Source organism: Oncorhynchus keta, chromosome 25 (genome assembly GCF_023373465.1).
Source record: "Oncorhynchus keta strain PuntledgeMale-10-30-2019 chromosome 25, Oket_V2, whole genome shotgun sequence".
Classification (NCBI taxonomy): domain Eukaryota; kingdom Metazoa; phylum Chordata; class Actinopteri; order Salmoniformes; family Salmonidae; genus Oncorhynchus; species Oncorhynchus keta.
Window position 1 is genome coordinate 20,105,643 of NC_068445.1, and position 24,349 is coordinate 20,129,991.

At 45.7% G+C, this 24,349-nt stretch overlaps 1 protein-coding gene across 2 annotated transcripts in view; it reads left to right on the forward strand.

Annotated features, from left to right (window-relative positions):
• LOC118358369 (membrane-associated phosphatidylinositol transfer protein 2-like) overlaps window positions 1–24,349 on the forward strand; it is a 118,566-nt gene that overhangs the window by 73,650 nt on the left and 20,567 nt on the right. For both annotated transcript variants that reach the window (XM_035736125.2, XM_035736123.2), the window contains exons 3-9: window positions 5,364–5,578; window positions 6,748–6,869; window positions 9,817–10,050; window positions 10,308–10,649; window positions 11,471–11,566; window positions 19,494–19,598; window positions 19,726–19,790. In XM_035736125.2, coding sequence (XP_035592018.1) covers window positions 5,364–5,578; window positions 6,748–6,869; window positions 9,817–10,050; window positions 10,308–10,649; window positions 11,471–11,566; window positions 19,494–19,598; window positions 19,726–19,790 — 1,179 coding nt within the window. The remainder of the gene's footprint in view (window positions 1–5,363; window positions 5,579–6,747; window positions 6,870–9,816; window positions 10,051–10,307; window positions 10,650–11,470; window positions 11,567–19,493; window positions 19,599–19,725; window positions 19,791–24,349) is intronic.

Genomic DNA, 24,349 nt, shown 5'->3' on the forward strand with positions numbered 1-24,349 from the left:
CCCTTCACAACCCCATTGCAAACCCCTGAAGCAGAGGAGGAGCCCTATCCCCCATGCCCCACATAACAGAGCTTTGCTCTTTCCCCAGTTTACCTTAGCTGATGAAGCTCCCTCGTACACCTTCAGACTGGTCTCTAGTTCCTGCATATCTTGCCCATCCCTGACCATCACAGAAACATCATCTGCATATGCTGAGACTGCTATTCCTGTCACCATATCCATGCCTGTCCAGCACACTCCCCGCAGTCTCCTGCGTAGCAGTCCTAAAAAGGCTCAATGGCTAGTGTGTACAGCTGCCCAGATAGAGGGCATCCTTGTCTAATGCCCCGTCTCACCCAGACTGGCCTACTGAGCCCCCCTCCCACCTTAACCATACATGACGCCCCAGCATACAACAGCTTCACACAGGTCACAAAACTTTTCCCAAACCCAAAAACAGACATCACATTAAACAGATACTCATGATCCACTCTATCAAAAGCCTTCTCTTGATCTAAAGAGACCAGTCCAAAGTTCACATTAGAACCTCTCGACAAGTCCAACATGTCCCTAATCAAGAACAAGTTGTCCGTCCCGGTACACAATATGTCTGGTCCTTGTGTATTATAGAGTCCAGATGGGACTTCAGTCTGTTAGAGAGGACCTTGGCAAAAATCTTGTAGTCCGCACAGAGTAATGCCACAGGCCTCCAATTCTTAAGTTCACACAAGTCCCCTTTTTTGGGCAGGAGAGTCAGAGCCGCCCGACGGCAGCTCATCGGCAACTCTCCTACCCCGACGCATTCTCGCAACACGCAAAAGAAATCCTGTCCAATTGTTCCCCAGAATTTTTTTTTTTTGTAAAATTCCACTGGAAGTCCATCGACCCCGGGTGCACGACCTGGGGACATCTGGGTTACTGCCTCTGCCAGTTCATGTGACAACAGAGGAATGTCCATTTCATCCCTCTGTGCCCGAGAGAGCTTAGGGAGTCCTGCGAACAAGACCTGAGCACACATAGGATCACACATTTCTGCCCTATACAATTCAGTATAAAACTCCACAGTCCGCTCCCGCATCTCCCCACCACAGAGGTCACCCGCCCATCAGACAGCCGTAGACAATGCATACCCTTGGCTTCACTGCTCTGTCTTTCCAAACCAAAGAAGAAGGAGCTGGGAGCATCCATCTCCTTGAGCATGGAGAACCTAGCTCTTACAAGTGCTCCCTTTGCTTTAACCTGGAAAAACTGCCCAGGTCCCTACGTACCGGCTAAGTTAGCCTGGAGGCCTACATTGCCTTGCCCCACCATCTCTACCTCCATCTCACTAATACACCGCTCTAGTTCCCCCAATACTCTCCTAGCCTCTGAGGAGGAGAGAGCTGTGTACTGTTGACAGAAAAGCCGAATTTGCACTTTCCCCACATCCCACCATTGACTCAGAGACTCATACTCCTCTCTTCGCTGCCCCCATCTTTCCCAAAAAGTCTGGAAACCTGAGCAAAAAGTGGCATCTTGTAAGAGCTTTACATTGAACTTCCAATAAGATGCCTGCCGGGGCCCTGGTGAAATAGACAGCCGAGCCATGGTTATGTGGTGATCCGAAAACCCCACTGGGAGAATGGTAGCACCCAGCAGCCTATTGCTCTGATTCCTGGACATGTAAAAACGATCAAATCGAGCTGCACTCACCCTAGCCCCAAAAACCTTCACCCACGTATACTGTCTTGTGTTTGGATGTTTAGTTCTCCAAACATCCACTAGGTCAAACTGATTAAAGATGTCCCTTAACACTCCCACTGACACTGAATGAGGCTCTTCCCCATTTCTGTCTTTTGTAAAATACATTGTACAGTTCCAGTCACCTCCGATCACCAGCGTCTCCTCAGGCGCTACTTGTGAGAGTTCCTGTCTAAGACTCCCAAATAGAACCCCTCTTTCTCTCCCTGTGTTAGGCGCATACACATTTATAAAGACAAAACACATGTTGTTAATTTCTGCTTTAACAACAAGCAACCTACCCCTACACACCTCCTTTGAGGAGCACATTTTTACAGCCAGACCCGGTGCAAAAAGGACTGCCACCCCTGCACTAAGATTTGTCCCATGGCTCAACACACTTGTCCCTTTCCACCAGAGCCCCCAATCAACTTCATTCACCACATCACTATGCGTCTCCTGCAGAAACAACACCTGTACTTTTTTTTGTTTTACATATTCACCCAACACACTCCTCTTTCCCGCATCTCTGGCGCCATTTATATTGAGAGAGCCTACCCGAAGAGTCTCCATAAGAAGTGGGAGAAAAGCCAACAGAGAAATAGACCAATAGCAAAGCTCAAAAAGCCCCAGTGTCAGTAAGAAATTAAACATTTAAACAGTGTCTGAAGGTAAACCTTACGCACTGTTGTGACCCACTTCCTCAACCTAAACCGTTTCCTGGGTGAGAGTACACCATGCCCCTCATTTCTCATAGCATGTTGTACTGATCTTACAAACTTTCTAGGATCAGGAAAAAAGCCTCAAGATTAACTTTTTCCCCTTAGTCTCATTCAGGAACCTTGTCAGTTCTCTCAACGTGTACTTAGACCCTCTGGTTGACTGGCTGTCAGCTCCGGGCCAATTGAAGGGGATTCTGAAAAAAATAACTCCTCTTCCTCAGACTCACTTTCCTCCTCTTCTCTATCTCCCACCCTGACCACCTGCCCTTTCTCTCTGGTTAGGGCCTCACCCACAGCAACAGGCAACATTTCCATGGTGCCTTTGTCCACACCCTTTTTCTTTTTCCTCTTGACACCCTCCTCCTCCCCCCCCTAATCTCTTACACTTCCCCACTATACTCTCCTCATCCACTAGAATAACCTGACTAGACGCAGTATCATCTGCACCACCCTCCGTAGCATGACTAGGGCCAGCCTCAGCTACACCACCCTCCATAGCATGACTAGGGCCAGCCTCAGCTATACCACCCTCCATAGCATGACTCGGCCCAGCATCATCTGCACCACCCTCCATAGCATGTCTAGGCCCAGCCTCAGCTACCCCACCATCTCTAGCCTGACTAGACCCAGCCTCTGCTTCTCCACCATCTCTAGTACAGAACCTCTCAGTACAATGAAGAGCTTCTCTGTCTGTATGACTGTCTTCACTCCAGCAGGCCAGACTCCTCCTGACTCCATGTACCACACGGCTGTCTCTTGTTTACCTTTAAACCTTATCACTCTGCCTCCTAAATTGATAGTTAATTGTGAATGCATTATCGCAACTGTGATTTGCAAAGATATCACAAACGCAGGGTGTCAGTTAAATTAAGTGGGCACTTTCTCTCTCACTCTCTCCCTCCCCTTCCAGCATTTATTCACCACCCACCATTTTGTTCTTCCAGTTTCCCTGATCGGATGTCATGAGGGTTATGCAAGTCAATACAGCCAGCCAGGTAGTTATGAGGAAGCTGAACAGATAGATTACAGACAGACTGTCCTCTATATTTAGTCCTTCCTGAATAACTTAATGTAATGTAGCTTCCTTTCTGAATGTAATTTACCCATTAGTAACCATACCTCTCTCGGTCAGCTTCGGTTTAACTCCTGGAAACATGTCAAACCAATGAGGAAAGAGACATAAATAGAAATAGCAATGAAATATCCCTGCCTGCATTCCCTTCCTCTTCACCTTTTTATTCAGTTCAGTTTTGTTTGGAGACCCTTTATGGTTTGCACACAGATCCAAGCAAAACATTAGGCCTATTCCCAAAGGGGAGGGCTGAGCCGTGGCCTGGGATTTTTAATCTTCCTGATGGTTTCTTGTGAGCTGCAGAGCACCAAGAGCCAGCCTCTGGCAGGACGTTAGGATTGATACTGGCCAGTGGCACCCGGGCTTGCAGGCCACACGCACCTGTCAGCAGGATAATGAAGTGCCTTGCATGTGTGTGGGTGTGCGTTTCTGTGTGTGGGTGTGTACAAACTACAGCATGTTTGTGTAAGCATCTGGCTGTGTCTATATATGTGTGTGCGTGTGTGTGGCTATGCGCACAGGCCTATACTGTATGTGTTGCAGAGTGTTTTTGAGCATCTGCTTGTGTTTGTGTGTATCTTTGTGTGTGTGTATTGTGTGCTTCTGCAGTCAGTCAGGAGGAATGTGCTGTGTCTGAGGAGCTTTGTCCAGCTGTTGAGAGCAGGGTAGGTGGCTAATGAACAACCTGTCAAAGGTAATGGGGGCTAGTGGGGTGGATGCCTCGCTGCACACATCTCATCTCCCCACTACCCCACTGATTCACTGCCTGCTGTCCTGTTGTCCCTCTCCCTCCTGTTGTCCCTCTCCCTCCTGTTGTTCCTCTCCCTCCTGTTGTCCCTCTCCCTCCTGTTGTCCCTCTCCCTCCTGTTGTCCCTCTCCCTCCTGTTGTCCCTCTCCCTCCTGTTGTCCCTCTCCCTCCTAGAGCATTATGTAAAAGCCGGGAGTAGCTAAGATATTACATGCACATGTAGTATTGACTCGCTGATATTATCTCAGACTGTCTGGGAACGTCATACTGTAGTCCTTGCCCTTACCCACACGTTTTCACCATCCTCAGCACTTGGACTCTGTTCCCTAGTGTGCCTTTAGCACGCCTGTTTCCCTTGTTTCTACATCAGCAGGAAGCCTCTCCCTGGTGGATCCCACTGCGTGATGTTTGAAAAGTAATGTCCTTCCAGCCCCCTACCCTCCCCCATTACTGTGGTGTACCTGGAATGTAAATATGGGAAAGGTGTGTTTGACTGAGCTGGATCGGCAGCTCTCCTGACTTAGCAGTGTAGGTCAACAGCATGTCTTGGTGATTCACCTATTCTGTTGAAGCTAAATGACAACATCCTCTGTGTGTAAATCCATAAAAATAACATTTTTTTTTTAAATCAAATTTTATTTGTCACATTCGCCGACAGTAGACCTTACAGTGAAATGCTTACTTACAAGCCCTTAACCAACAATGCAGTTTTAAGAAAAATAAGTGTTAAGAAAGTATTTACTAAAATAAACATAAGTTAAAAAAATAGACAAACAAATGATAAAAAAGCAACAATAAAATAACAGTAACAAGGCTATATACAGCGAGTATTGGTACAATGTGCTGGGGCACAGGTTATTTGAGGTAATTGAGATAATATATACATGTAGGTAAAGTGACTATGCACAGATAATAAACAGATAATAGGAGTAGCAGCAGCATAAAAATGGGTGTGTGTGGGGGGTCAGTGCATATAATCCAGGTAGCCATTTTCTTGACGTGTTTTTGACTTCACATCAGGGTGCTTCACCTGACCTCCCTTGTTTAACCTAATTTCAGTCCTCAGTTGACCTTTGACCTATGCTTCCTCACCTAACCCATAACTGTATTGTGATCTGAACAGAAAAAGAGTCGGGATGAGACCTGTGGCGAGGGCAGCGGAGTGGAGATCTTGGAGAACAAGCCGTATGAGAACGGCCCAGGAGGAGTCGGCCAGTACACCCACAAGGTTTACCACATCGGCATGCACATCCCCAGCTGGTTCCGCTCCATCCTGCCCAAGGCAGCGCTCCGGGTAGAGGAGGAGTCCTGGAACGCCTACCCCTACACCCGCACAAGGTGTGAGACTATTGCCCCCTTCAGGAGTACCACCCTTACACCCCCCCCCCCCCACACATACAGGAGGACCACCCTTACACCCTCTCACACAGGAGTACCACCCTTACACCCCCCCACATACAGGAGGACCACCCTTACACCCTCTCACACAGGAGAACCACCTTTACACCCCCCACACACAGGAGAACCACCCTTACACCCCCCCCCACACACACAGGAGAACCACCTTTACACCCCCCACACACAGAAGTACCACCCTTATACAGCAGCCCCTACAGTACAGTTGGTGAGACTGTTTACCCTAAGCTTATACCCATGCCCATAGTTTGAGCTGTCTGATGGGTTGTTCTCAACATCAAACCTTATCCCAAATGGAGTGATTGTTTATTCAATCTGCCCCCTCAGGAAAATACTTAGCCAAGCAAAGCTAAAAGATTCCAGAGCAGTTATCAGAACACTGCAGAGCGTGCCAACCAAGACATGGGCAGTCTTCCAGCCAATAGCTCTGCTAGCCAGCCTATCGTTCGGAATTGATGATGCCCTAGACTTAGGGTGCGTTTGTTTGTCTGTCTGTTTGGGGCCTGGGCAGAACTGCAGGTGTGAGGCTGCTGAAATGAGAAGCGCCCCTTGAAAACACTGTCAAGGTATTGATAGACTGGAGCCGTCTGCTGACAGTTTCATCAAAGCAGTGACAGCTCTGCTGCAGACAACAGATGGGCTAACAGCTCTCCCCCTCGCCTGGAGCCAGAGACAGAGAGTGAGGGTGAGAAAGAGCTAGAGTGACAGACCGAAACAAAGACGAACAGTAGTTAGCTCTTGCCAGGTAGACATTTTTTAGACTTGCCCATCATTTAGCCCAGAACCTACTCAATAACAGAGACATCGGCAGGTAGCATAGGGGTTAAGAGCATTGGGCCAGTAAGTGAAAGGTTGACTGGTTCAAATCCCATAGACGACGAGGTGAAAAATCTATCTGTGCTCTTGAGCAAGGCACTTAACCCAAATTGCTCCTGTAAGTTGCTCTGGATAAGAGCGTCTGCTAAATTACTAAAATGTAATGTTTCCACCATACACAAAGTATTTTGCTGTGGGGATATACTGTGTCCAGGTCAACATATTGTGCTTATTTATTACTGACACCTCTCAGCTTGCTCTCCTCTTTCCTCCAGATATACATGTCCCTTCGTTGAGAAGTTCTCCATTGACATTGAGACGTACTACAAGCCAGACACAGGAAACCAGCCAGACGTCTTCAACATGTCCCCAGCCGAGAAGAGGCTAAGGACTCTGGGTAAGGTGGTGCCAGTATGGGACAAATAGTGGAATATTAGAAGGACAATAGAGCCTCAGACCACAGTGCCCAAGCAGCACTGTTAGTTGATGGTGATGATTTCTCCTCACTGTGGACAACTTTCAACTACCTGCAGCAGTAAAGTCAAAATGACAGGTCTAGGTTAGTGGTCTTGTTTGAATAGACATGGTTATTGTTAAGGGCTTCCTGATGCATGACCTACAGCAGGGTTAGAGTGAAGCTCCTGGGTTCACACAGCAGCCAGTAGAGTAGAGGCCCACTGGTGGCCGTTTGCTTCCACTGCAACAGTTTTTTCTGCATTTTGTTGTGTGACAGTCTAAATTTAAATTGGATTCAATTTTGATTTTGTGTTACTGGTGTAAACAAAATACCCCATAATGTCAAAGTTGAATAAGGTTATTTTATTTTTACAAATTAATTTAAAAAATTAAGCTGAGATGTCTTCTCAAGTATTCAAACCCTTCGTTATCACAAGCCTAGTTAGTTCAGGATTCTAACATGTATTGACTCAGGGGACTGAATACTTATGTAATCAAGATGTATTAGTGTTTTATATAAGAAGCAGTGCAGCTTGGTTGGGTTGTGTTTCAGAGGATGCACGGCTCTCGACCTTCGCCTCTCCGGAGTCCGTACGGGAGTTGCAGCAATGAGACAAGACTGTAACCACCAATTGGATATCACGAAATTGGGAGAAAAAGGGGAAAAAGCAGAAAAAAGAACTACTGAATTTATTTAAGCACCATCGATCAAAGCTGGACGAAATCCAAATGCTGTTGTACTCAAAATATATCTTCATAAATAAAAAGGCACAGGGCAAACCCAAAGTGCAAAAATATAAAGTACTCAGGAAATAGTCGGAGAGATTCCTCTCAGGAAAACAGGTAACATTTACAATGACTGACAAAGACAAAATGGCAGAGGGAGTATATATACAGTGACAGAGTGGGGATTGGAACCAGGTGTGTGTAATGATGACGAGACAAGTCTGGGGTTGATGAGTGAAGGGCGATTGCCATCAGTATGTTCGGCAGCAGCTAGAAGGCCGGTGATGCCAAACGCCTGAGCTGGATAGGAGGGGGAGCCAAAGCGAAGGCTGATGAGGCACTGCTCCAGCCGCCGGGGCTCCGCCAACCTTCGGTATGACCCCGGAGACGTGGTGCAGGTCGGTTGGGACGACGCCTGTGGAAGTCCCTGATGAGAGAACGATCCAAGACGTCCTGCACCGGAACCCAGCACCGCTCTTCGGGACCGTACCCCTCCCAGTTGACCAGGTACTGGAGAAGCCCCCATGACTCTGTGAGTCCAACAAGCTGCGGACGGAGTACGCCGGGGCCCCCTCGACGTCCAAGGGAGGGGGTGGTGTGTTGTGGGGTCCAGCACTAGCCAAGGGACCAGCTGCCACCAGCCTGAGGAGAGTTCTATGAAATGAGGGTGAGATACTGTAATTGTCGGGGAGATGTAATCTGTACGTCACTGCTTTGACTCCTCAGGACTTTGAACAGCCTCACAAACCATGGGCTCAGCTTTCGGCAGGGCAGGCGGAGGGGCAGGTCCTTTGTAGAAAGCCAGACCCTGTCACCGGGGTGAAAGACCGTGGCCCCACTGCGGTCACGATCGACCTGGAGGCAGGTGTGGAGTTGCTGGAGACAGGTGTGCACGGGGTTCCATACCTCCTCGGCGCGCCGGAACCAATCGTCCACCACAGGATCCTCGATTTGACTCCGGTTCCAGTGTGCCAGGGCCGTCTGATAGCCTAGAACACATTGAAAGGGTGTGAGGTTCGTGGAGGAGTGACAGAGGGAGTTTTATGTGTATTCTGCCTAAGGCAGAAACTAACTACGAAGGTACCTACCCAATTCCTGATTTAACCTTTCCATCTGCCCATTTGTTTGGGGACAGTACCTGGAGCTGAGGTTGACCGTGACCCCCAGTTGTTCCATGAAGGTCTTCCAGACCCGGGAGGTAAACTGAGGACCAGGGTCAGACATGATGTTCTCCCGGGATCCCGTAGTGCCAGAAGATGTGCGAGAAAAGAGCCTCCGCGGTCAGGGCCGTAGGGAGACCAGTTAGAGGAATCAAACGACAGGCTTTGGAAAACTGGTCCCCAACAACCAAGATGGTGGTGTGCCCCTCTGAGGGGGAGGTCTGTGACAAAGTCCATGGAGAGATGGGACCAGGGTTGTTGTGGAACTGGCAGCGGGTGGAGTTTGCCACAGGGAAGGTGTCTTGCTCTGTGCGCAGGTGGAGCAGGTAGAGACGTAAATTTGGATGTCCCAGGATAGGCCACCAGTACTTGGCAGAGAGCCAGTCGATAGTACGGGCTATACCCAGGTTCCCAGACACAGGTGATGTTTGTGCCCAGGCAAGGAGACGGTCCCACACATCAGAGGGCACATAGATACACCCCTCGGTTGTGGGCAGGTGAGGGCTCTTGTCGCAGGGCTCGACGGATGCCCACATTCACATTCCACACGACAGGAGCCACAATGCGGGACAGTGGAATAATGGGTGTCACTTTCTCCCTCAGATCCTCTGTGTCATGCACCCGGGACAACACATCGGCCTTAACGTTCTTTGATCCCGGCCAGTAGGAGAGGGTAAAGTCAAACCTGGCGAAGAATAGGGCCCACCTGGCCTGATGAGGGTTCAGCCTCTTCGCTGCTCGAATGTACTCCAGTTTCTGTGGTCCGTCCAGACAATGAATGGGTGTTTAGCACCCTCCAGTCAGAGCCGCCATGCTTTCAGGGCCTTCTTTACACACCAGATGTGTAGGTTCAGCAGGAACTAGAAAGACTGCGATGCCGAACGCCTGAGCTGGACAGGAGGGGGAGCCAAAGCGAAGGCTGGTTTGACAGATGTGAATACTTTCTGAAGGCACTGTAAATGTTATTTGTGACACATGTTGAAGTCAGACTCTCTCTTGCAGACCCCATAGACATTGTCAAAGATCCCATCACTCCACATGAGTACTTGCAAGAGGAGGACCCTCGGATCTACACGTCAGACAAGACCAAGAGAGGGCCTCTGCAGGAGGACTGGATCGAGGAGTACAACAACAACCCAGGGAAGACGCCCATCATGTGTGCTTACAAACTGTGCAAAGTGGAATTCCGCTACTGGGGTATGCAGTCCAAGATTGAGCGCTTCATCCATGATGTAGGTGCGTATGAGATGGGATGAGGCATTGGAAGAGTAGTTTGAACAAAACCTTAACATATCCCTGCCCGGTGTTGGCTATATGAGTGCTTGGTCCAAGTGTTTCCATACTACAGGCATGCTGCTGCTGACTAGTTTAGCTAGTAAACGTCACTGACATTGGGTCAAGATGTTAGAGGTGGCGGCCTGATGGGATGCCCTGATGTTTTCTAGTGCTGTCTGTCCAAACTCTCTCCCTCCCCTTTCCCTCCCCTTTCCCAGGGCTGAGGAAGGTGATGGTGCGGGCCCACCGGCAGGCTTGGTGCTGGCAGGACGAGTGGTATGGCCTGACCATCGAGGACATCAGGCAGCTGGAGCTGGAGACCCAGTTGGCCCTGGCCCAGAAGATGGCCCATTTCAGCCAGACAGAGGAGGCCACCGAGGCCAATGGAGCTGTTTCATCCCCAGACAAGAATCAGGAGGTCAAGGATACCATCAACTCTTTAGAAGCTGAGGAGGTGGTCAGTGCAGGGGGCGGGGGAGACACTCTCCAAACAAAACGAGCAGGGCTCACAAAGCAGTGGTCCACCTCCTCCAGATCCTCCCACTCATCCAAGAGAGGAGGTGAGATGTTTGAGCTCAATTGTCTATATCTGTGTGGATGTATTGGACTGTTGACAATTCATCTTCCTAAATGTAATTTTACAAGCAGGTGGTGTTAGTGAGTATGTATCTAGGTGCTGTAGCTTCAGTACCGCTGTCACAGCTTTATCCAGATCTTTTTCACCTGCTTAAAAAACTATCTTACAGACAGTACAACCCCTGTCCCCAACCCCACCTTTAAGCAGCAGTCAGAATCCTGCCTGCCACCTGGACCCTCTGTCTCTCAACCAGCCATACTAATTTCACCCGGTATCACTCCCCTCTCTGGAGCTCTCCTGGGCTATTTATAGCGGCAGTATTGACATTACAGGCGAGAGGAGGCTGACGCTCTACACACTGACCCTCCGCTCCACCCCTGCGGCTCCCATCTATGGGCTGACAGGCACAGCTGCGCTTCCCAGCCCATGAGCATCCAGCATGTGCCAGCCAGGGTTTCAAAGAGACCCCCCCCCTCCCCACTCCTCCTCAGTGATCATATTGGAGGCAAACAACAAAGATATATGATGGACAGTCCTGCTTTTAGTCCAGGCTCTTTTTCTGTGTGCTAATTGGCTGTCTGTGTGTTTGTGGTTTATGTGTTACATTGTACTCCACTCTTCACACCCCCTTCTGACCACTAATCAATCCTTCTGTGATCAAGTCAAGCATTACAGACACTGTTGAGTGTTTATATAACACTGTGTATGTGTCATTTTGAGCATATGTCAGTAAGAATATGATTCACTTGGGTCTTAAAATAACAGCGGTACTGTTTGTTTCCCTCCCCTATTTGTGTGTTTCAGCGAGCCCGTCACGCCACAGCCTCTCTGAATGGAGGATGCAGAGCATTGCACGAGACTCTGAGGACAGCTCAGAGGAGGAGTTCTTTGATGCTCATGGTAAATCCACCATTTTGATAAAGTCATCTTAAAAGCCTAGAGTAGGTTAGAGTAGACAATACTAGTAGTGTGTTCCCTTTCCCATAACCCTCCTGGTGCTTCCTCGTCTGACTCTACATGTCTCTTCAACACAGATCAGTTTTTAAGCTACCCAAATACCCAGCATGCTTTGGGCCTGAGGTTGAAATAGGTGGGTGTAGCTCGACACACAGTTGTTCATCTGTTGGGTGAGGCCAGGAGATGACTCAACACGGGTTGGCTTGTCTTGAAGAAGTGCTGAAATCATCACCCTCTACCTTCACCTGTTCCCCATTGCCAAACAATCTCACCCTGCCCTCACACACACACATGCACGCACACAAACATGTGCACACACACTCACACACATTCCCTGTGGTGAGTCAATCATCCCATCAAGTCAATCCATGAAACGATGTTCTACTGTGTGTAGGGGTATGTTTGGAAGCATGGTTAACTTAGTTGTTCTATATGACATAATGAATCAAGAAGTATGAATAACAGGTCATCAAATAAGAATAATAAAGTATTGCATATTTTCTTTTTATCTATTTATTTCTATGCTATTTGGTTATCATTTCTATCTACATGATGAAACTGTTCATGATATGTCATTAATTAACTGCATTTGCATTTATCTGCATGTTCAAATACATATACAGTGGCTTGCGAAAGTAAACCAGTCTCTATTGCACTCCACACGGCCCTTTCCCACCTGGACAAAAGGAATACCTATGTCAGAATGCTGTTCATTGACTACAGCTCAGCGTTCAACACCATAGTACCCTCAAAGCTCATCACCAAGCTAAGGATCCTGGGACTAAACACCTCCCTCTGCAACTGGATCCTGGACTTCCTGACAGGCCGCCCCCAGGTGGTGAGGGTAGGTAGCAACACATCTGCCACGCTGATCCTCAACACTGGAGCTCCCCAGGGGTGCGTGCTCAGTCCCCTCCTGTACTCCCTGTTCACCCACGACTGCATGGCCAGGCACGACTCCAACACCATCATTAAGTTTGCTGACGACACAACAGTGGTAGGTAGGCCTGATCACCGACAACAACGAGACAGCCTATAGGGAGAAGGTCAGAGACCTGGCCGGGTGGTGCCAGAATAACAGCCTATCCCTCAATGTGAACAAGACTAAGGAGATGATTGTGGACTACAGGAAAAGGAGCACCGAGCACATCCCCATTCTCATCGACGGGGCTGTAGTGGAGCAGGTTGAGAATTTCAAATTCCTTGGTGTCCACATCAACAACCAACTAGATTGGTCCTAGCACACCAAGACAGTTGTGAATAGGGCCTATTCCCCCTCAGGAAACTAAAAAGATTTGGCATGGGTCCTGAGATCCTCAAAAGGTCCTTCAGCTGCACCATCGAGAGCATCCTGACCGGTTGCATCACTGCCTGGTATGGCAATTGCTCGGCCTCTGACCGCAAGGCACTTCAGAGGGTAGTGCGTACGGCCCAGTACATCACTGGGGCAAAGCTGCCTGCCATCCAGGACCTCTACACCAGGCGGTGTCAGAGGAAGGCCCTAAAAATTGTCAAAGACCCCAGCCACCCCAATCATAGCCTGTTCTCTCTACTGTTCTCTCTACTACCGCATGGCAAGCGATACTGGAGTCTAGGGCCAAGTCTAGGACAAAAGGCTTCTCAACAGTTTTTACCCCCAAGCCAAAAGACTCCTGAACAGGTAACCAAATGGTTACCCGGACCATTTGCATTGTGGGTCCCCCCCCAACCCCTCTTTTACGCTGCTGCTACTCTCTGTTTATCTTATATGCATAGTCACTTTAACTATCCATTAATGTACATACTATCTAAATTGGCCCGACCAATCAGGGCTTCCGCACATTGGCTAACCGGGCTATCTACATTGTGGACCATCACCCGTCAACCCCTCTTTTTACGCTTCTGCTACTCTCTGTGCAACATACAGTGGGGAGAACAAGTATTTGATACACTACCGATTTTGCAGGTTTTCCTACTTACAAAGCATGTAGAGGTCTGTAATTTTTATCATAGGTACACTTCAACTGTGAGAGACGGAATCTAAAACAAAAATCCAGAAAATCACATTGTATGATTTTTAAGTAATTCATTAGCATTTTATTGAATGACATAAATATTTGATACATCATAAAAGCAGAACTTAATATTTGGTACAGATACCTTTGTTTGCAATTACAGAGATCATACATTTCCTGTAGTTCTTGACCAGGTTTGCACACACTGCAGCAGGGATTTTGGCCCACTCCTCCATACAGACCTTCTCCAGATCCTTCAGGTTTTGGGGCTGTCGCTGGGCAATACTGACATTCAGCTTCCTCCAAAGATCTTCTATTGGGTTCAGGTCTGGAGACTGGCTAGGCCACTCCAGGACCTTAAGCTACTTCTTACGAGCCACTCCTTAGTTGCCCTGGCTGTGTGTTTCGGGTCGTTGTCATGCTGGAAAACCCAGCCATGATCCATCTTCAATGCTCTTACTGAGGGAAAGAGGTTGTTGGCCAAGATCTCGCGATACATGGCCCCATCCATCCTCCCCTCAATACGGTGCAGTCGTCCTGTCCCCTTTGCAGAAAAGCATCCCCAAAGAATGATGTTTCCACCTCCATGCTTCACGGTTGGGATGGTGTTCTTGGGGTTGTACTCATCCTTCTTCCTCCTCCAAACACGGCGAGTGGAGTTTAGACCAAAAATCTCTATTTTTGTCTCATCAGACCACATGACCTTCTCCCATTCCTCCTCTGGATCATCCAGATGGTCATTGGCAAACTTCAGACGGGCCAGGACATGTGCTGACTTGAGCAGGGGGACCTTGCGTGCGCTGCAGGATTTTAATCCATGACGGCGTAGTGTGTTACTAATGGTTTTCTTTGAGACTGTGGTCCCAGCTCTCTTCAGGTCATTGACCAGGTCCTGCCTTGTAGTTCTGGGCTGATCCTTCACCTTCCTCATGATCATTGATGCCCCACAAGGTGAGATCTTGCATGGAGCCCCAGACCGAGGGTGATTGACCGTCATCTTGAACTTCTTCCATTTTCTAATAATTGCGCCAACAGTTGTTGCCTTCTCACCAAGCTGCTTGCCTATTGTCCTGTAGTCCATCCTAGCCTTGTGCAGGTCTACAATTTTACCCCTGATGTCCTTACACAGCTCTCTGGTCTTTGTGGAGAGGTTGGAATCTGTTTGATTGATTGTGTGGACAAGTGTCTTTTATACAGGTAACGAGTTCAAACAGGTGCAGTTAATACAGGTAATGAATGGAGAACAGGAGGGCTTCTTAAAGAAAAACTAACAGGTCTGTGAGAGCTGGAATTTTACTGGTTGGTAGGTGATCAAATACTTATGTCATGCAATAAAATGCAAATTAATTACTAAAAATCATACAATGTGATTTTCTGGATTTTTGTTTTAGATTCCGTCTCTCACAGTTGAAGTGTACCTATGATAACAATTACAGACCTCTACATGCTTTGTAAATAGGAAACACGGACAATTTTGCAGGTTATCAAATATTTGTTCTCCCCACTGTATATGCATAGTCACTTTAACGATACCTACATGTACATACTACCTCAATAGGGGCGGCAGGGTAGCCTAGTGGTTAGAGCGTTGGACTAGTAACCGGAAGGTTGCAAGTTCAAACCCCCGAGCTGACAAGGTACAAATCTGTCATTCTGCCCCTGAACAGGCACTGTTCCTAGGCCGTCATTGAAAATAAGAATTGGTTCTTAACTGACTTGCCTAGTTAAATAAAGGTTAAAAAAATAAGCCTGACTAACAGGTGTCTGTACTCTTTTTCAAATGTATTTTTACTTTTGTTTTATTTCTTTACTTACTTACCTACACACACACACCTTTTTTTCTGCACTTAAGCGTGCATAACTATTCACCCCCCCCAAAGTCAATACTTTGTAGAGCCACCTTTTGCAGCAATTACAGCTGCAAGTCTCTTGGGATATGTCTCTATAAGCTTGGCGCATCTAGCCACTGGGATTTTTGCCCATTCTTCTAGGCAAAACTGCTCCAGCTTCTTCAAGTTGGATGGGTTCTGCTGATGTACAGCAATCTTTAAGTCATACCACAGATTCTCAATTGGATTGAGGTCTGGGCTTTGACTAGCCCATTCTAAGACATTTAAATGTTTCCCCTTAAACCACTCGAGTGTCGCTTTAGTAGTATGCTTAGGGTCATACTCCTGCTAGAAGGTGAACCTCCGTCTCAGTCTCAAATCTCTGGAAGACTGAAACAGGTTTCCCTCAAGAATTTCCCTGTATTTCACGCCATCCTTCAATTCGGACCAGTTTCCCAGTCCCTGCCGATGAAAAACATCCCCACAGCATGATGCTGCCACCACCACGCTTCACTGGGGATGGTGTCCTCTGGGTGATGAGAGGTGTTGGGTTTGTGCCAGACATAACGTTTTCCTTGATGGACAAAAAGCTATTTTAGTCTCATCTGACCAGAGTTCCTTCTTTCATATGTTTGGGGAGTCTTCCACATGCCTTTTGGCAAACACCAAACATGTTTGCTTATTTTTTTTCTGGACACTCTTCTGTAAAGCCCAGCTCGGTGGAGTGTACGGCTTAAAGTGGTCCTATGGACAGATACTCCAATCTCCGCTGTGGAGCTTTTCAGCTCCTTCAGGGTTATCTTTGGTCTCTTTGTTGCCTCTCTGATTAATGCCCTTCTTGCCTGGTCTGTGAATTTTGGTGGGTGGCCCTCTCTTGGCAGGTTTGTTGTGGTGCCATATTCTTTCCATTTTTTTATAATAGATTTAATGATGCTCCGTGAGATGTTCAAAGTTTCTGATATTTTTTTAGAACCAACCCTGATCTGTACTTCTCCACAACTTCGTCCCTGACCTATTTGGAGAGCTCCTTGGTCTTCATAGTGCTGCTTGCTTGGTGATGCCCCTTTCTTAGTGGTGTTGCAGACTCTGGGGCCTTTCAGAACAGGTGTATATATACTGAGATCATGTGACACTTAATTGCACACAGGTGGACTTTATTTAACTAATTATGCAACTTCTGAAGGTAATTGGTTGTACCAGATCTTATTTAGTGGCTTCATAGCAAAGGGGGTGAATACATATGCACGCACAAATGTTCAATTTCTTATTTTTCAGAATTTTTTGTAACAAGTAATGTTTTTCATTTCACTTCACCAATTTGGACTATTTTGTGTATGTCCATTACATGAAATCCAAATAAAAATCAATTTAAATTACAGGTTGTAATGCAACAAAATAGGAAAAATGTCAAGGGGGGGGGTGAATACTTTTGCAGGCACTGTAGCTGTATGCTTTTGGTGTTTGTGCCATTGTTGATGTTCACAATGAGATGATAAATTGTTGTTTCATGCATGGATTCATCTGTTTTTCACTAAGCATCATACAGTGGTTTATACATCATGCATAAATAACCCAGTATGTGTCTATCTGGATTCTTCAACTTATCATTGGACACCTGACAAGTTCATTTAAATCAGCTACAATGTGGAAACTAAATGCTGAAACACAATGAACAATACCTCATTACAACTCTTCTTTTATAACAAGCTACTCAGTCGCTTCATGAGATAATTTCTTAAGAATGAACTGAGCCAACTTTGCCATATGAGGAAGGATTTCTAGTATGAGCAACGATTTCTAGAGCAGGTGTCTTGTGGGGTTGTAATGTAATAGGGCAGTAAGCACTGAGCACTGATATTGTCTCCACTGAATCTTGACATTTTCCTTGTGAGTACTGTAGTATATCATAAGAGTTGAGAACACCCATGCCTCCACCCTGTCTCTGTTTGGGCCATTCATTAAGATGACCATGATCAGATGGTGATGCGATCATAGAGATTACAAGGATGACAAAAGCGTACATACAGGCATATGTAGGACAATGTCAAGTCATATAGTAGGCATAAACATTGAGTGTACAGAACATTAGGAACACCTAGCTAATATTGAGTTGCACCCCCCTTTTGCCCTCAGAACAGCTTCAATTCATCGGGCATGGACTCTAAAAGGAGTTAAAAACGTTCCATAGGGATTCTGGCCCATGTTGACTCCAATGCTTCCCACAGTAGTATAAAGTTGGCTAGATGTCCTTTGGGTGGTGGACCATCCTTGATAAACGGGAAACTGTTGAGGGTGAAAGACCCAGCAGCGTTGCAGTTCTTGACACAAACCGGTGTGCCTGCACCTACTACTCTACCCTATTCAAAGGCACTTAAATATTTACCCTCTGAATGGCACACATACACAAATCCATGTCTCAATTGTCTCAAGGCTTAAAAATCCTTCTTTAACCTGTCTCCTCCCTGTACTCATCTCATATGTATATACTGTACTCGATACCATCTACTGTATCTTGCCTATGCTGCTCTGTACCATCACTCATTCATATATCCTTATGTACATATTCTTTATCCCCTTACACTGTGTATAAGACAGTAGTTTTGGAATTGTTTGTTAGATTACTTGTTGGTTATTACTGCATTGTCGGAACTAGAAGCACAAGCATTTCGCTACACTCGCATTAACATCTGCTAACCATGTGTATGTGACAAATAAAATTTGATTTGATTTGTCAGTTACACTGATTGAAGTGGATTTAACAAGTGACATCAATAAGGGATCATAGCGTTCTGGTAGTCTATGTCATGGAAAGAGCTGTTCTTCATGTTTTGTACACTCAGTTTAAATAGCCATAACATTTGATCTATAATCATAGTGCCACTACAGTACCAGTCAAAGTTTGGACTCATTTACTCATTCAATGGTTTTTCTTTATTTATACTATTTTCTACATTGTAGAATAATAGTGAAGACATCAGAACTATGAAATAACACACATGGATTCACATAGTAACCAAATAAGTGTTTAAAAAAATCTAAATATATTTTATATTTGCGATTCTTCAAAGTAGGCACCCAACAAGGGCTCAGCATATGTGGGAACTCCTTCAAGAATGTTGGAAAGCATTCCTCATGAAGCTGGTTGAGAGAATGCCAAGAGTGTGTAAAGCTGTCATCAGGGCAAAGGGTGGCTACTTTGAAGAATCTCAAATATATTTTGATTTGGTAAAACACTTTTTTGATTCTTACATGATTCCAATTGTGTTATTTCATAGTTTTGATGTCTTCACTGTTATTCTACAATGTAGAAAATGGTACAAATAAAGAAAACTCTTGAATTAGTAAATGTGTCCAAACTTTTGACTGGTACTGTACTTACACTGTATCCAATTCATTACATTTTATGTTAGTTCATGTGGACATGGTTAAACCAATGTGACGCATGAATGCTACTGTTTTGTAGCATCATTCTAATCAATTTGTGCTGAAAAGTGTTTGATTGAACTCAGATAAATGCTCATGTATAAGCTTTTCAACTGCTCAGCTCCTTTAACTGGTCGGAGCTTCTCCCTGATCTGTGCAACCGAGGACCAGTAAACATTTTTATGGACTTAAACGAGTGGTGAACTTATGATAAAGCAGACGTGCTTAGGCTACAGTATGTGTAATGTGATTTCACCGAAGGATCTAGTGGCTTGTTGATTCAATTGAGCTGGCAATGCTATTTCAAAACCACTGGTTTTCAGAGGAACATGCAGGGTAGCAATTACTTTATTGATCAGTATTCATATTTATTTATCTTGAAGGAGTGGTCACATGGACACATAATGTAATATGGTAGGGTTCAGGGTGTATGTTTGTCTCTATCTGTACTCAGACAGTACATGGAGGACCCTTTCACATTTGTGAACATATAACTGTCTAAAACGTTTGGTGTTATATACTGAATATACTGACGATGAGATAAAGTGGCATATTGACTTAGCAGGTGTTATGCTTGATAATTCCATTTTTGTAAAAATCACGTCTGTCCCTTCTCCCCCACAGAGGACTTGTCAGGTGATGAAGAGGTCTTTCCCAAGGAGATTGCCAAGTGGAACTCTAACGACCTCATGGACAAGATTGAGTCGGCTGATGCAGAAGACACCCCTGGTATGGAGAGGAGCGCTGTGTGTGTTGTATGGTGGGAGATTTAGTTTGTGTCAAAGTTTCCTTTTACTGACAGTATTATATTACTCTGATTCTCAATGGTAAAGTGTGTCTGTGGATGTTTCTGCAGGAGAGCTATACAAGGACATGGCAGGGGACTATGAAAGGGAGGCCGGTGATGAGAGACCAGATGAGGTAGGTACCTGTGAGAGTGAATGCCTTTCCAACCGAACATTGGTATACCAACAACACCATGACAGTCATATTCTGACAAAATATCAACATTGAACATGCATGAGGAATAAGCTAAAAGGAAACTTCAATCACAGTCACTAAAGTGTTCTAGCTTAACAGTAGGCGTTGATGTGTAATACTCTGCTTAGGGCTTTAGTTGTGGAAGTCAGAGAGGGGTCCACTCCAGCCTCTCGTGTTCAGATGCGTGGCTCTGTTAGCAACCAAGCCAGTAGTTCTGCCATTCCCACCATCACCATAACAAAGCACCAGTCAGTAAGTAAACTTCCTGTCCCATTGCATTATGGGCCAGAGTAGATCCACAGAGACCCTAACAGACCCAGTACTAACCGCGCTGGCCCAGCCCCAGCCTACCCCTTCTCTATCCCTTGTGAAATGTCCTCTGTCTTGCCGTGGAGTTTACAGTGTACATGCTCTGAAGAATATGAGTTTTGGATCCAACAAATCTGTAAAAAAATGGAAAACTTATTATATTATATTATATTATTATATATATATATTATTATATTTTCCCTTTTTATGTGAGTGTAGTTTTGTATTTTGTCACGAACCGGCTCAAAGCCAGTAACAAAAGGGAGACAACGTGGAGATAAGGAGTAACAAGATATATATTGATTAAATAAAGTAAACTAAGTACAATATACAATGGTGTGTGTAATCAGTAATCAGTAGTGTAAGTGAGTGTTTTGCATGCATGAGTGTGATAATGCAGGGTGTTGAAAGGTGCCAAAGCAAACAACCAAAAGGCCACCAAGATTCACAACAAAATCTGTAAATGTGTCTGCATGTAGAGAGTCTCCTCCATGAATGGGGAAGTGGTGTATTTATCCTGGGACACCCAGGTGTTTCCCATGTAGCTGACTACCCTCTCAACTCCGCCCATCGGCAGCCTAATAAGGAAACCAGAACAAAGAGAGAATACTGCAGACAGAGTGGGAGGGTCGTCACAATTTGTATCCAAATGTGTCTTTACCCTTGGCTTATGTTGTTCTTGGCTTGTTGTGGTTGGCTAAGTTGTAAGCGTTTGCAGTGTGACCACTGGTTGGTCCACTGTCTCTTAATGATTCTCTAATGCTGTCTGTGAGTGTGCAGATGAAAGCTGGACAGGCATGCTGTTGTGATGCTACATTACTATTGCTTTACTATCAATATTGCGTTACCAGAAGGGTTACATCATATATAGACTTCCTGTGATTCATGTCTGAAGGAAGTGGAAGTGCACACTGAACACACAATGAGATGTATCAGTATATACTGAGTGTACAAAACATTAAGAACACCTGCTCTTTCCATGACATAGACTGACCAGGTGAATCCAGGTGAAAGCAATGATCCCTTATTGATGTCACTTGTTAAATCCACTTCAATAAGTGTAGATGGAGGGGAGGAGACAGGGTAAAGAAGGATTTTTAAGCCTTGAGACAATTGCGACATGGATTGTGTATCAAATCAAATCAAATCAAATGTTATTTGTCACATACACATGGTGAGCAGATGTTAATGTGAGTGTAGCGAAATGCTTGTGCTTCTAGTTCCGACAATGCAGTAATAACCAACGAGTAATCTAGCTAACAATTCCAAAACTACTACCTTATACACACAAGTGTAAAGGGATAAAGAATATGTACATAAAGATATATGAATGAGTGATGGTACAGAGCAGCATAGGCAAGATGCAGTAGATGGTATCGAGTACAGTATATACATATGAGATGAGTATGTAAACAAAGTGGCATAGTTTAAAGTGGCTAGTGATACATGTATTACATAAAGATGCAGTAGATGATATAGAGTACAGTAGAGTACAGTATATACGTATACATATGAGATAAATAATGTAGGGTATGTAAACATTATATTAAGTAGCATTGTTTAAAGTGGCTAGTGATATGGTGTGTGTGCCATTCAGAGGGTGAATGGGCAACACAAAACATCAAAGTGCCTTAGAACGGGGTATGGTAGTAGGTGCCAGGCACAACGGGTTTCCCGTGTATAGCAGGAATGATCCACCACCCAAAGGACATCCAGCCAAATTGACACAATTGTGAGAAGCATTGGACTCAACATGAGCCAGCATTTCTGTGGAACGCTTTCAACACCTTGTAGAGTCCATGCCCCAATGATTTGAGGCTGTTCTGTTTTGCAAAAGGGGGTAAGTTAAAAATATGCTCTCATAAACCCAACATTTTCCAGAGTGCCTCATACCTTCTCTTCCCCACACCGAGAGCCCACATATTAAACCGGCAAAACGGGGGTTATCGCTGGTGTAGCGAAATGCTTATGTTCCTAGCTCCAACAGTGGAGTAATACCTAACAATTCAAAACAATATACGCAAATCGGCAAAATAAAGAAATTAATATAGAAATATTAGAACGAGCAATGTCAGAGTCCGGAATATAAATATATATGAGTATGATGGTGTGTATAGACATTATGGACAGTATATAAATAGAAAATGTGTGTACAGCAGTAGTTATATAGGATAGGCCTTGACTAGAATATAGTATATACATAATAAGTAGGTAAAACAGTATGTAAACATTATTAAAGTGACCATTATTCAATGACTATGTACATAGGGCAACAGTCTCTAGGTGCAGGTTTGAGTACCAGCTGGTAGCGGCTAGTAACAGTGACTAAAGCCAGCTAGTGGTGACTGTTTAACAGTCTGATGTCCTGGAGATAGAAGGTGTTTTTCAGTCACTCGGTCCCAGCTTTGATGCACCTGTACTGTCTTCCCTTGAGTTTAACAGATCTCTCTAATGTCCCTCATCCTGCCTTTCCTCTTTACGTCCCATTCACCCCATCAATTCCCCTTCCTTTCCTCTTTACATCCCATTCACCCCATCAATCCCCTTCCTTTCCTCTTTACACCCCATTCCCCCCATCAATTCCCCCTCCTTTCCTCTTTACATCCCATTCACCCCATCAATCCCCTTCCTTTCCTCTTTACATGCCATTCCCCCATCAATTCCCCCTCCTTTCCTCTTTACATCCCATTCACCCCATCAATTCCCCCCTCCTTTCCTCTTTACATCCCATTCACCCCATCAATTCCCCTTCCTTTCCTCTTTACATCCCATTCCCCCCATCAATTCCCCCTCCTTTCCTCTTTACATCCCATTCACCCCATCAATTCCCCCTCCTTTCCTCTTTACATCCCATTCACCCCATCAATTCCCCTCCTTTCCTCTTTACATCCCATTCACCCCATCAATCCCCTTCCTTTCCTCTTTATGTCCCATTCACCCCATCAATCCCCTTCCTTTCCTCTTTACATCCCATTCCCCCCATCAATTCCCCTTCCTTTCCTCTTTACATCCCATTCACCCCATCAATTCCCCCTCCTTTCCTCTTTACATCCCATTCACCCCATCAATTCCCCCTCCTTTCCTCTTTACGTCCCATTCACCCCATCAATCCCCCCCCATCCCATTCTTCAATCCCCTTCCTTTCCTTTTACATCCCATTCACCCCATCAATTCCCCTTCCTTTCCTCTTTACATCCCATTCCCCCCCATCAATTCCCATCCCATTCACCCCATCAATTCCCCCTCCTTTCCTCTTTACATCCCATTCACCCCATCAATTCCCCCTTTCCTTTTACATCCCATTCTCAATTCCCCCTTTTCCTCTTTACATCCCATTCACCCCATCAATTCCCCCTCCTTTCCTCTTTACATCCCATTCACCCCATCAATTCACATCCCATTCACCCCATCAATTCCCCTTCCTTTCCTCTTTACATCCCATTCCCCCATCAATCTCCCCCCATCAATCTTTCCTCTTTACATCCCATTCACCCCATCAATCCCCTCCCCTCTTTATGTCCCATTCCTTTCCTCTTTACATCCCATTCACCCCATCAATCCTTTCCTCTTTACGTCCCATTCCTTTCCCTCTTTACATCCCATTCCCCCATCAATTCCCCCTTCCTTTCCTCTTTACATCCCATTCACCCCATCAATTCCCCCTTTCCTTTCCCCATTCTCAATTCCCCCTCCTTTCCTCTTTACATCCCATTCACCCCATCAATTCCCCCTCCTTTCCTCTTTACATCCCATTCACCCCATCAATTCCCCTTCCTTTCCTCTTTACATCCCATTCATCCCCATTTCCTCTTTACATCCCATTCCCCCATAAATTCCTTTTCCTCTTTACATCCCATTCACCCCATCAATTCCCTTCCTTTCCTCTTTACATCCCATCCCATTCACCCCATCAATCCCCAATTCCTTTCCTCTTTACACCCATTCCCCCATCAATTCCCCCTCCTTTCCTCTTTACATCCCATTCACCCCATCAATTCCCTCCTTTCCTCTTTACATCCCATTCACCCCATCAATTCCCCTTTCCTTCCTCCCATTCCTCAATTTCCTTTCCTCTTTATGTCCCATTCACCCCATCAATCCCTTCCTTTCCTCTTTACACCCCATTCCCCCATCAATTCCCTTCCTTTCCTCTTTACATCCCATTCACCCCATCAATTCCCTCCTTTCCT